This window comes from Coenobita brevimanus, chromosome 57, assembly GCF_032717465.1.
Source record: "Coenobita brevimanus isolate Jiangsu-jjx chromosome 57, ASM3271746v2, whole genome shotgun sequence".
Lineage (NCBI taxonomy): Eukaryota > Metazoa > Arthropoda > Malacostraca > Decapoda > Coenobitidae > Coenobita > Coenobita brevimanus.
The window spans coordinates 50,639,842-50,654,215 of record NC_137010.1 but is presented as its reverse complement, the minus strand read 5'-3'; the positions used below and the strand labels follow the sequence as shown (position 1 = coordinate 50,654,215).

The following is a 14,374-nucleotide window of genomic DNA, read 5'->3' as shown; positions in this document are numbered from 1 at the left end:
TGTGTCTACTGCCCCGCTGTACAAAGATCATTGAAACCGTTGCATAGAAAAATGGACAGTGCCTAGACTGAAGCATTTCCTGAAGTCTATAAGAATACCCTGTTCAGGGTACACCACTGGCTTGTTTTGTTGACTTTTTGTACCGTATTTTGGAGCCCTCGGCATCGTCGGATTTCGGCCGGCGGTCTCGTCACTGCACGATTTCGGCTGTAAACATTGTACAATATTTACATGAAAAACTTTGTAAATTTTCTTCAGCATTTTGGAAATGAAGCATTGTTATTTTAGAAAGCTAAATTGTATGGGTTTCAAACAAAAAGTGCAGCTAGAGACTTGTAAATATGTGATGAATGATGTCACACCCGATGTGCTTTCAGGGCTTCTACAGTAACGTTTTCCTGCATTTTGCCGCATTAAAGCATTTCTAGGAAATTAGTGTAACTACTAAAGAATAATATCATGAAGAACTTACGTACGGTATATCATTAAATATCACGGGAGAGAATTTTACAGATAATGCGATCTGTGGTCTCTGCATGAGTAGCCCGACTTCCAAATTGAACTAGCTGGCGATCAATGGCAACTCTTGTGTTAGTGACGGTGGGACCTCTAGCCAGTGGAGCCGAGTTAACAGGGTATAGTTGTAACACTTGAGTTATCTCTTTACTTTTCGTTTTCTATGGAAGGTCATCAGACTTCATGCTCATGACGTCATCCACCTGCGCGTGAGACGACTGTATATTACTTAGACCGTGAGTGTGACGTCATCACCCAGGAGAGGGCACGTTTTCTTTTGTTCCCGGGCGGCCTGTGTGTAGACATTGTATTCTGTGGATATTGTGACTAGCTCCTCACACGAGGGGATTAGCGTGAAGGGAAGGGAAGGTTTTCCACCCATCTATTCAACACGTGAACAGTGCAAACGTTAACACGTGAACAGTGCAAACGTTGTTGAAATGCTTGTGCAAAACAAGAAATGTGTAAAATGATGAAAATCAGTACAAAATAGCTGAACCTATAAGTAGAAATATCAATATTATGATTTTTTACCCATACTTTGAGATTTGTTGTTTTTTCTTGTACTGATTTCTGTTCGTACTCTGGGCGGTATTGTGTGTGTGGCAAGGGAGGAGATAGATGATATTTTTAATATGTTTCAAGACAATGGGTGGGGCTGTGTAAGTTTAGGCACAATTCTCGCGGTCAGAAAATGATAATGCCAGAGGTTAGCATGGCTGGCTGGGGCAGGAGGTGCAGGGAATGGTGAGGTTGAAAGTTGTTGATTTTATAAAAATACACACTGACTATGACTAATTCTCCTGCAAATAAGAAAACATAAGAAGAAAACAGTACAAGGAAAGAAAATGACCGAAAAAAAAATAAAAAAAACTACTCAGGCTTGTAGGTTTGCAGGTTGTGACCCGTGGATTTTGCAGCGAGTGAGGGGGATGCTTATCTCTCAACCCTCCCTTCCCAGGTCAAAAGTAAACTTTCATAAGTAGTCACTGTCTGGGAAACACATTTACTTTATTTTCTTGACGTATTTACTTTTTCTTACACTAAAACTTACTTCCTTAGTCAGTTGTACAATACCGCACTTCCTTGGTCATACTTACAAAATTACAAGCATAAACTAGGTTCTATACATAGTTCCTTACACAGTATTTTGTCACCATTAACAAGTTTTTCCTTCCATACTCAAGGTCTCACTATGGAATGGTACTCAGGGAAGCAGGGAGAACAAAGAATCATCATGCTTCCAGGGCACTGCCAGGTGGTGAGTTTTCTCTCGCTGCTGCCCGTCGGTGGTTGCACATACGTAGCAACGGACAGTATCTGTGCACTCTAACCTACTCTTTTAGGCCCTTGCCCTTCACTGGATGGTGGCATTTTTTTTTTTTTTCCAGGAAAAGCACGACAACCCATTCCTTTGCAACAAGTCAGTCTGTTTATCCCAAATTGCACTTGTACGCCCCCGTGGTGCTGACGAATGTGGACCATACTCCTGCAATATTTCAAACACAGTCGTTAACGAACTTCCTCACAGAGATCATTTGTTCTGTTTTCCGGCAGGAGTAGTGATGTACTGTATATTCAGAACGTACACGTCTACCAAGAGGAAAGAGTTTCTTATACAGCTTGATACAATGACAAGTGCACTACACACTACCAATCTGCATGTCGCTCATATCAACCAAGCGCATGTTACGATTGTAGTCTGTGATTGCATCTGACTTCAGAAAATGTTCGCCTGTCACACGATCTACTCCGTGTGTCAGCGAGAGCTCCTGTCTGCACAGTTTATATCATGCGCTCATTACACTTGTCTCGCCAACGCAGGGCAAGAAGATCCGCACTTCATTGCATCTGCACGGTGCCTCACTCTTGTTCTTCACTGAACTCTGGCATGCCGCATCAGTTTGACCACACTGTGTCTAGTGTTTCTGGCGAGCAGGTGCATTGCATCCTGGAGAGGTGTACCAATTATCTGTGTAGAGTATGTGCCCTCTACCCACATAATGTTCCATCATTTGCTTTACTACTGCACCAGAAATACCAAGACAGTCAATATGGAGGATTCATTCGTTTCCCTGGTGTATAGTATCATATCCAACACCCACATAACAATTATAAAGTACAGATATCTTTATGCCAAAATGATGACGTTTCAGTGGGATGTTTTGTCTGAAGAAATGCAGCCACACAATGACATTATTGATTTGTCAATCACAACCTTTTGGAAAACCCCAAAATAGCGTTTTGTTTTGCTTTTGAGGTTCTCCAAAACGGGCCTGATCTTGCACAAACTGTTTGTAGGGTCTGTGGTAGTGTGGCCTGAGAAATGTAGGAACCGTTCTGGTATATGTTCCGAGACATGTGTTTGCCAAATGCATCAGCACATGTCAAAACAAGAGTTATCCACTAATTAACAAGCGCATGTTTCCTCACCAAAGGCATCAACATCTTCAGCGCTAAGGACATGTACAGTCGACAGAAGAAGTTCGTCCCTCTCAGCATGCGTGATACGAGCCTGTTGATCTGGGAACACTGTGTGAGATAGAGTTGTCAGGTATTATTTAAATGGCTAACATTAAAGAAATGTGTTCGGAGATAAAAACACATTCCCTAATGCTACCATTGAACTGCAGCAGGTGGGATAATAACGTTATTTTGAAATGTATGACACTGGTGTATAAAGATTCTTCGTTATGGACGCAGACGCACAGGATTATTTGGACTGGACTGATGTTGCCAGCAAGTATTATATGAAGTATTACAGAACGCTTGCAGTCCTAAAGGTGAGGTTGCTAGAAAACATTGATTACGTAAGTTATACACTAAACAAACACAGAAACTGATAGTGTGTTTCGCGAGTATACGGTTTTGTTTTACAAGTTAAATCACGTCCCTTCCTGATCTCTCTCCCCACCCGTTTCTCCTCTTCCCAGTCACGCTCTGCCATCAGCCACATCTTATCGCGAATGCTGAATATCGTATGCCTGTAGGTAGAGTGTGGAAAGTAATCAATATAAAAGTGTTGAATGAGCTTCTTCAACCTCATCATTATGAAGTGTTATCAATGACTTGAATGTAAATGTTAGTAATATGAATAAATCGTCACTGTGGTGGTTAGGAGACATTACTCGTCAACATTTATATAACACATATAATCATCGTTGATACAGTGCTCCAAATACAGTCCCTCTCCACCCCCTCGCAGTCTCCCCCATCCACTGTCTCCATCACTCCTCCTCCCTCCCTTCCCCCCTCTCTGCCAGTACCCCTTGTTGCTCTCCCTCAACACCCCCAACCCCTACTCACGGTTTTGTATAATATACTCTGCTTCGTTTTGCCTCTCTAACTAGATCGGTTTTTCATGGTTTGAATACAGTTACCGTATACAGGAATTTAAGTCGTAACTGTAGTAACATGATAAGCACAATACTCGTGCCCGTTATATAGCCAACTGTATTACACACAAGTAACCAGATTACTTATATTACAAAATGTCCATCGTAACTCTCAGTGTTCAACACCAAGGACTAAAGAATAAAAATATGTGTAAGCAAGAGATTAATGGCTACGGAGGAGTGATAAAATGATGGCAAAATTGAAGCACTGACTAATGTTCTTTGAACAGTTAATACCTCTTGACCGCCACTGTCAATAAAATAATAATACACACTGTTACAGAATACAGTCCAAAAAAATAACCCAAACGTCGTTATACTGTTCGGTTCCTGAGACAAAAATGACGAAAGGAGAGAAAACAGACATTTGAAATAACAAGTAAATAAAGTCCGGCAGGGTCAGTACAATAAAACCGTTGGTAGGGATTGGGAGTGTCGCAGGCTGGAAGGAATGGGTACTGGTAGAGGGGACGGAGGGAGGGGGGAGGAGTGATGGAGACGGTGGATGGGGGAGAGGAGACTGCGAGGGGGTGGAGAGAGGGTGTATTTGGAGCACTGTATCAACGATGATTATCTATCTATCTATCTATATACCTAGGCTGCTTCCCCCATGGAAAGGGAGGTAGCCGAGACAGGACGACACACTCCCCATTTACTTATCCATTCAAACACAGCCAATCGCATCTTAGCCCCAAAGGGAAGAATGGACAGATCCTCACCGCACCACACCACACATGGGTCAACTGCGCAGTGCAATCAGTGACATCCGGAGCAGGGCCCGACAGCAGAACTGGTTTACCCCTGCCACATCATAATAGACCCATCCCCTTACTCGCACCTGACCTGACTAGCTAATCAGACCAAATGCGGGAGAATATCCCCTCAGGGCTGCGTCATCATTTATTCATTCACAATTTCTCTCTATTTAATTCTGTCACGCACAGCCACTCTTCCTTGCTCAACAGACATCCCTCTCGCATCCAGCGCTCTCTTCACACTGTCCATCCATCCTATTTGTGGTCTCCCTCTCAGCTTTACACCTCTCACATCAGATCTAGTTATCTTTTTCACCAATCGCTCATTATCCATTCTCTCCATATGCCCAAACCATCGCAACACCCTCTGCTCAACTCTACCTGCCATCTCTCGAACAACTCCAGTTCTCCCTCGCACTTCATCATTTCGCACTCGATCCATACGCGTCACTCCACACATACTCCTCAGACACCTCATCTCCATTACATTCAAATTTTTCCTCTCTGCTACACCCATATTCCATGTTTCAGACCCATATAACGCAGTCGGTACCACAACACCCTCATACAGCCTTCTCTTTACATCCATTCTAAGCGAACGACATCTAAACACTTTTTTCATTCCTCCCAGCACCTTTCCTACTTCATTTATTCTAAACTTCGCTTCTGCATCTATTCTTCCATCCATAGCAACATGCGACCCTAAATATTTAAAACACTCCACCTCCTCAAGCAACTCACCATTCAAAACTATATTCATCCCCCTACCATCTACCAACCTCGTACACTTCATCACTTTACTCTTATTCTCATTTACTTTCAATTTCCTCCTTTCACACACCCTTCCAAACTCCTCTACCAACTGTCTCAATCTCTCCTCTGAATCAGCCACCAGTGCAGTATCATCTGCAAACAGCAGTTGCTTAAGATTCCACTCTCCACCATCGACATTGACCAGACTCAGACCTCCACCTAAAACACTTGCATTCACCACTCTTACAACACCATCCATATAAATATTAAACAACCAAGGCGACATCACACATCCATGTCGCAGCCCCACTCTCACGGGAAACCAATCACTCACAGCATTTCCAACTCTTACACACGCTCTACTATTTAGATAAAAACTTTTCACCCCTTTTAGTAACCTACCATCAAGTCCATACAATCTTAAAACAGTCCACAAAGCCTCCCTATCAATTCTGTCATAGGTTTTCTCTAAATCCATGAATGCCCAAAACACATCCTTCCCATTCGCTAAATACTTTTCACACACTTGTCTCACAGCAAACACCTGATCCACGCATCCCCTCCCTCTCCTAAAGCCACACTGCTCATCACCAATTACTCCCTCTGTACCCTCTCTAACTCTCATAATTAACACTCTACCGTACACCTTACCTACAACACTCAACAGACTTATACCCCTAAAGCTAGTACATTCATACTTATCACCATTGCCTTTATACAATGGGACCACACAAGCACTTGCCCAGTCAATTGGCACCATACCTTTCACAAAGCACACATTCAACAATCTTACTAACCAGTCAACAACAGTCACTCCACCACCCTTCAGGCATTCAAAAGTACACCCATCCATACCTGCAGCTTTCCCTGTTTTCATCTCCCTTACTGCCTTCTCCACTTCCTCCTTCGTGATCAAAGAATCATTCAACTCTCCCAGCACATTTATTACTTGCACCCTTCCATCTGCCACAATCTCAGCTACCCTTTCCTCCTCTACATTTAACAATCTTTCAAAATACTCTGCCCATCTCTTCCTTACTGCATCAGTCTCAATTAACATCCTTCCATCCTCTGCTTTCATTCGCTCTTCCTTCCCAGACTCTCCCTTTCGCACCCTTTTTACCTCCTACCAAAACATTTTCTTATTCTGTTGAAAATTTTCAGTCAGCCGCCTACCCCACCTCTCATCTGCTGCCACTTTAGCATCACGCACAGCTCTTCTCGCCCTATTCCTCCTTTCCTTATACCTCTCATATGGCACCTCATCCTTCCTCTGCAGCCACACTTCATATGCACGTCTCTTCTCTGCCACAGCTATACTTACTTCCTCGCACCACCATTCACTTCCTTTTCTTACACCACCACCCACACGTCTCACACCACAAACCTCTTTTGCATGCCCCACCACAGCACTCTTAAACAACTGCCATTCCTCCTCCACACTGCCATTTTCCTGATCTTTCACTGCGTTCCACTCATTTTTCAATTTCTCCTGATACTCTATCATTTTCTCTCTTTTATCCAACTCACTTTCAAAACCTCCCTGCCACACCTAACCCTCTTAGCTCTCACCCATCTCATACCTACTCTTAACTTTCCCTCCACCAGGTAGTGGTCAAACATACCTCCACCCTCCCCTCTCAGAACTCTCACATCCAACAATCTTCCTATTACATTCCTAGACACAACCACATAGTCCATCAAAGCTCTATCAACAACCCTTCCACCCTCGTGTCTCACCCATGTATACTTATAAATATCTTTCTTCTCAAACAGCGTATTTCCAGTCACCATCTCTCTCTCAACACACATCCCTATCATTCGTTCCCCATTTTCATTTCTTCCAGGCACACCATGCATACTAACTACGCCTTCAGCTGCTACATTTCCCACTCTAGCATTCAGATGTCCCATCATTACCACATTCACATTCGCTCCAAAACTCTGCAGACACTCTTCAACATCATTCCAGAAAGACTCCCTCTCTTCTTCATCCCTTTCACTACAAGGCTCATATGCACTCACAAACACCCACAACTCCAGTTTAAATTTCGCTTTCACCCACAAAAGTCTCGATGACACCTCCTTCCATTTAATCACACACTGCTGTACTTCCGGACTCACTAACAAGGCCACACCTTCTCTCGCCCTTCCTCTATCAACACCAGACAATCTTCCAGTCACACTTCCAAACATAGACTCACCCTTACCTTTCATCTTCGTTTCTCTCAAAGCTAACACATCCAACTTTCTTCTCACAAACATTCTCCCAATCTCCTCCCTTTTAGCCTCAATCGTACTACATCCACGCACATTCATAGACCCAATCTTCAGGGTACGGGAATAACAATCCCCCATCCCTTTCTCTGGTCTGCCTCTTTTTAGGAACTAAAAAAACAGAGGAGGGGGTCCCTAGTCCCCTCACCCCGCCCCTTTTAGTCGCCTTTTACGACACGCAGGGAATACAGTGGCAGTATTCTTCCTAACGCAACCTGGCCGCAGAGTAGTAGTGCCACCCCATAGTGCGGCCACATTGTGTCCCCCCAGCCACAGAGGGTACGATGATCATATGTGTTATATAAATGTTGACGAGTAATGTCTCCTAACCACCACAGTGACGATTTATTCATATTACTAACATTTACATTCAAGTCATTGATAACACTTCATAATGATGAGGTTGAAGAAGCTCATTCAACACTTTTATATTGATTACTTTCCACACTCTACCTACAGGCATACGATATTCAGCATTCGCGATAAGATGTGGCTGATGGCAGAGCGTGACTAGGAAGAGGAGAAACGGGTGGGGAGAGAGATCAGGAAGGGACGTGATTTAACTTGTAAAACAAAACCGTATACTCGCGAAACACACTATCAGTTTCTGTGTTTGTTTAGTGTATAACTTACGTAATCAATGTTTTCTAGCAACCTCACCTTTAGGACTGCAAGCGTTCTATAATACTTCATATAATACTTGCTGGCAACATCAGTCCAGTCCAAATAATCCTGTGCGTCTGCGTCCATAACGAAGAATCTTTATACACCAGTGTCATACATTTCAAAATAACGTTATTATCCCACCTGCTGCAGTTCAATGGTAGCATTAGGGAATGTGTTTTTATCTCCGAACACATTTCTTTAATGTTAGCCATTTAAATAATACCTGACAACTCTATCTCACACAGTGTTCCCAGATCAACAGGCTCGTATCACGCATGCTGAGAGGGACGAACTTCTGCTGTCGACTGTACAATGAGGGCACTGTCACATCAGTCCAAAACCGTGTCCTGTAGGTCCCTTCTTGCCTTTCGTCAGTAGTACTCTGGTTGGAAAAACGGTTTGTCTCCATCGCAATTAGGATCATCATGTGCTTATCAAAAAATAACAGAAAGAAACTGAGCACTGAATTGTTGGTCATCAGCCTTGTTCTGTCACATACACCTGAGTCACTGTCGTCAAACGTAAAGGTTCTCTGTCTGAAGTCTATGAGTATGCTGCTAGGGAAGGGGAAGCCTGTACCTCCGACTGCTGCCTGAAATGCCTTTTGATCTTTTGCAGGTGGGCATGTTTCACGACAGATTTTCGCATCTGCTGTGAAGGCCGAGGGGCAGACATGGTTCCCGGTGCTGAGGAGGATGGCTATGCTGCTGATTCATGTGGTGCAACAGTGTGGGATGGTGAGAGGCCACATGAAGTGAAGTGATGGTGACGGTGGAGTAGGGGACGAAGAACTTGCGTGGTGCTCCTGCACCTGTAGCACATCTTGCCATGACGTGCTTGTCTCCTCCTCATCCTTTGTGGCAGGAAATATTTGCTTTGGCACCTTCTTTTTCTTATGAGATGGAGCAGCAATCTTGCTGCGAGAAGGAGGTGGAGCATCACCGCCAGGGTTGTCAGAGTCCTCGTCATCATCATCATCCTCTGCTGGTGTTTCATACCACATGTCAGTGTCCTTGCCTGAGATGTCATCAACACTAAGTGCACGCTTTCCATCCGAGCTAATTCTGAGGGCGCCACTCTCCCACCCATGGGGAAGAGTTCAGACCTGATTTCTTGGCTTGTAAGGTCTTTGCATGCACACATATGGCAGCGGTGTGAGGAGGTGATGGCCTTGAGAGGGGCGAGAATTAAACATCCACTCATTACTGTGTCACATGCTGTACTGACAGCTTGGGTGATTTGGAGGCTAGGGTAGGTCAGTGTCATGATCTCCCAGACGATCGATCACTTCCCAAAACATTTTGCAGTTTTTAACAGGTTGTGCTGCATCGACGCCACCAGCCATGCTCCGGCAAAGTGTCGTTTGATGTTGGCGGCGACAGAGGGGTTAAGTGTTGGACCAAAGCAACTTAGCCCAGGGCCTCAATGCTCTTAACGAGAAGAAGAGAACGAATAATACAGAACTAGTACCAAGCCAGAAAATGGCTATATGGCACTAAGGAAGCAGAGGGAATAATTAGATGCAAGATGTGAAGACAGAAATGGTCGTGATAGAATCGGCGTTGATGTAATCAGCGTTGACCGAGTCAGCATTGATAGTCATCATTTACAGAGTCGGTGTTGACAGAGTCAGCACTGATAGAGTCAGCATTCATACAGTCAGCTTTCAGAGAGTCGGCATTGATTGGATCATCACTGACTGAGTTGACGTTGATAGATTCGACACTGGCAGAGTTGGCATTGACAGAATCAAAGTATGTGGGAGACCCTGTTTAAAGGGCAATGGAACTCCCAGGCCCATCACCCCCCTTCCTTTTAGTCGCCTCTTACGACAGGCAAGGAATAAGAGGATAGTAGTCTACTTACCCTGTACGCAGGCGATCCCCCTTCACCAATGGGTCACTATTAATGTGGCAGAAAAGGACTGGATGATGGATGAACAGATGATTGGAAGCAGCTTCTGATATTCTAAGAACAATAGACATTTGCTGGTAATCCTTAAAAAATATGAGAAAGCATCGTTATTTTATTCATGCTATCTTCAAACTTTATTTATGTTACTTTCAAACAAGTGTCCTTCCTCTTGGTTTTCTTTTGCTACTGCCAGGTGATTTAATTCAGCTTGGAGTGTCTTCTAAGGTTAAGCTAACATGCCTTTTCCACTGCCAGGGTGGGATGTAGATGGCCCTGAAGAGAGTGTGCAGCTGGGGTCATGGGACAGAGCACAGAACTACGCCTTCCGGATTATTGAGGTGTGTTCTTACCTTACCTAATTGTATCTTTACAGAAATGAGTCAAGCTCGTGCTGTCCTGTGTCTTAAACCATTTTCATCATAGATCTCCTTAAGTTTATGAATTGGTTTGGCACACACTGTTTCATTCGGCAGTGCATTCCACTGATCCATTGCTCCATTTGGGAAAGTAAATTCCCTTTCGTCTTTATCGCCTCTCTTTTTATACAGTTTTTTGCAGTGTCCTCTTGCTGATGCTTCCCCATAAGTTATATATTCATTTATGTCTATTTTCTCCTTCTCTGATATGCATTTATATAGCATAATCATGTCTTCTTTTTTCCTTCTGTCCTGTAGTGTTGGTAGATTAGATTTTTCTAGTCTTTCTTTGTAGCTTAGTTCTCTTGAGCTTGGTACCTATCTTGTAGCTGCCCTTTGTATTTTTTCAGTCATATCTATGTGTTTTTTGAGATGAAGATTCCAGACTACTGATGCATACTCTAGGGCTGGTCTAATGAATGATGTTATTATCTTTCTCAGCATGTCTTCATTTAAGTATGTGAATGCTATTCTCATATTTGCAAGAAGTTTATATATGTTCCGTACCTTCTCACTGATGTGGTCAGCCGGAAATAGTCTGTTATTGATAATCACACCTACATCCTTCTCTCTTTCTGATATGTGTAGGGTTTTATTTCCTAACATATAATCCCAATCAGGTCTTTTTCCACTTTTACCAAACTTGATTACATGACACTTGTCCACATTGAATTCCATTTGCCATGTATTACTCCATTCATGAAGTTTATTTAATTCTTCTTGTAGCTCTTTACAAGAGTCAGTGTTCGTAATTTTCCTTTGTATTTTTTGCATCACCAGCAAACATATTTAGATGCTGTAGCTTTCATTTCCAGTGTTACTATCAATGTCATTTATATACACTAAAAACATAATTGGTGCCAGCACTGAGCCCTGTGGAACTCCACTAGTCACTTCCCTCCATGATGAGTAATATTCCTTTACTACTGTTCTCATTTCCCTTTTTCTGAGAAAATCTTGCATCCAACAGTACAGTTTGCCTCAGATTCCTCCTTGACGGTACAGTTTCCATAAAAGTCTTTGGTGTGGTACTATGTCAAATTCTTTCTTGAAATCTGGATAGATACTGTCCACCCACCCTTCTCTTTTCTGTAATGTTTCTGCAGCTTTGTCGTGGTAGCTCAATAGATTAGTAACACATGCTTTTCCCTTTCTGAAACCAGACTGGCTTTCTGTTATCATATTGTGTTCTTCTAGATGTTTTACCCAAACTTTTCTTATCAGCATTTCCAGTATCTTACAACACTGATTAGTGATACTGGTCGATAGTTGAGTGGATTATGTCAACTCCCTTTCTTGAATAAGGGAACAATATTTGCTTTCTTCCAAATACCAGGTAGTTTACCTTGACCCAAGGATTCCTTGAATATTAAAGATAATGGTCTACTTAACTCCTTTGCAGATTCATGTAGCACCCAATATGAAATTTCATCAAGACCATTTGCTTTGTTTTGTCAGTTTACTTAACTCCTCCTGTATTTCTTTTTCTGATATTTGTATATCCGATAATATGTGTGGGCATGCATGTTCCATATCATCCCTCTCAAAATTATTTTTTTCTGTAAAAACTGATTGGAAATTCTTATTTAGTGCTTCACAAATATCCTCCTCTTGTGTATAAATGATCCTTTCATCCGTAATGGATTGTATTTTATCTTTTACTTTGGTTTTGCATCGGATGTAGCTGTAAAATAGGTTCGATTGATCACTACTTTTATTTATAATGTCTTCCTCACAGTCTTTGGGCTTCTCTCCTTACTATTGTATAATCGTTTCTTGCCTGTTTATAGTTGTTATATGCCCTCTCACTATTGTGTCTTCTGTATCTATTCCATAAGTCTCTCTTTTTTTTTTTTTTTTTTTACATTTCTTATTAAACCCTTTCTTTATTTTCCTTTCTGCTTCTTTTTGCTGAGAGATGTAATTTTGGACTCCTATTTCATAAAGTTCACAGAATTTTCTATATGTAACATTTAAATCTTGTCCTCTAAGCTCTTTTCCCAATCTTTTTCTAAGAAGTATTTCTTTATGTCATGATAACTGCCTTTTTTGTAGTTCAGGCTCTTTTTGCAACTTTCATTACTGTTAACTACGTCGTATGCAATCTTGAAGTTGCAATTTAATACTGCATGGTCACTTTTGCCGAATGGAGGGTGATATATTATACTGTCAATATCATTTTCTTGCCCAGTAAATATAAGATCTAGTACTGATGAGATGTCTGAGGAGTATGTGTGGAGTGACGCGTATGGATCGAGTGCGAAATGATGAAGTGCGAAGGAGAACTGGAGTTGTTCGGGAGATGGCTGGTAGAGCTGAGCAGAGGGTGTTGCAATGGTTTGGGCATATGGAGAGAATGGATAATGAGCGATTGGTGAAAAAGATAACTAGATCTGATGTGAGAGGTGTAAGGCTGAGAGGAAGACCACGAATAGGATGGATGGACAGTGTGAAGAGAGCGCTGGATGCGAGAGGGATGTCTGTTGAGCAAGGAAGAGTGGCTGTGCGTGACAGAAATAAATGGAGAGAAATTGTGAATGAATAAGTGATGACGCAGCCCTGAGGGGATATTCTCCCGCATTTGGTCTGATCAGCTAGTCAGTTCAGGTGCGGGTAAGGGGATGGGTCTGTTATGATGTGGCAGGGGTAAACCAGTTCTGCTGTCGGGTCCTGCTGCGGATGTCACTGATTGCATTGCGCAGTTGACCCTTGTGCGGTGTGATGCGGTGAGGATCTGTCCGTTCTCCCCTTTGGAGCTAAGATGCGAATGAATGTGTTTGAATGGATGAGTAAATGGAGAATGAGTCGTCCTGTCTCGGCTACCTCCCTTTCCTATAGATAGATAGATAGATAGATAGTACTGATGGTACATCAAATCCTCTTTTTCTGGTGCATTCCTTTGTATGTTTCATTAGGAAAAACTCCTGCACAAGATCCAGGACCTTTTGGTTCCAGCAGCATTCCTGGCTTTTTATATCTGGAGTATTCCAATCTATATTTGTATTGAAGTCTCCAGTTAATATAATTCTTTCAGATTTCTCCTCCATTCTATGTAGTAATGCTCTTAAACTCTGAATTGTACTCTCTGCCAGGTCGTCATATTCGCCTCTTTCCCAAGTGTTTAATCTGGGTGGCATGTATAAATTTGTCACAATTACTTTCCCTTCAGATGTATTAATCTCTACTGCAGTCATTTCTACTTGTGAGGGTATATCTAGTTCTGTTTCTCAGACTTGTAGAGATTTTTTTTTAATATTACAATTCCTCCTTTTTTTTTAAGTTCCTATCTCTTCTCCATAATTGTATTCCTCTAGGTTTATGGTATCGTTTGATATCCTTGGTGTTAATTTTGTTTCAGTTAGGCAAATGATATGTGGTTCCTTTTCACTGATATTCATCTCTAATAATTTAGATACCATTCCATCTACATTAGAGTACATCAACTTATTCATATTGTTTACATACTTGTCATTACTTGGATCTACTACCTTCCTCTTTTTTATTCCCTTCTTGTTATGTACCACTTTCGTACCTGCAATCCAATTACTTTGCCAAAAAAAATTGTATTCTTCTCCTCCTCTGATCTTCCCTCGTTCTTTGTTTTTGCCTCCTCCCTCTTCTCTTTTAGTAATCCCAGTTCCTCTTGGGTTAGGCATCTTTTTACCCACACATTTTTGAATTC

General features: G+C 42.2%; 1 protein-coding gene across 1 annotated transcript in view; it reads left to right on the top strand.

Annotated features, from left to right (window-relative positions):
* The window catches only part of LOC145401993 (putative glucosylceramidase 4), a 175,090-nt gene that overhangs the window by 154,206 nt on the left and 6,510 nt on the right, over positions 1-14,374 (top strand). The window contains exon 10 of the mRNA XM_080274093.1: positions 10,532-10,614. Within this exon, the coding sequence (XP_080130219.1) occupies positions 10,532-10,614 (83 nt within the window). The remainder of the gene's footprint in view (positions 1-10,531; positions 10,615-14,374) is intronic.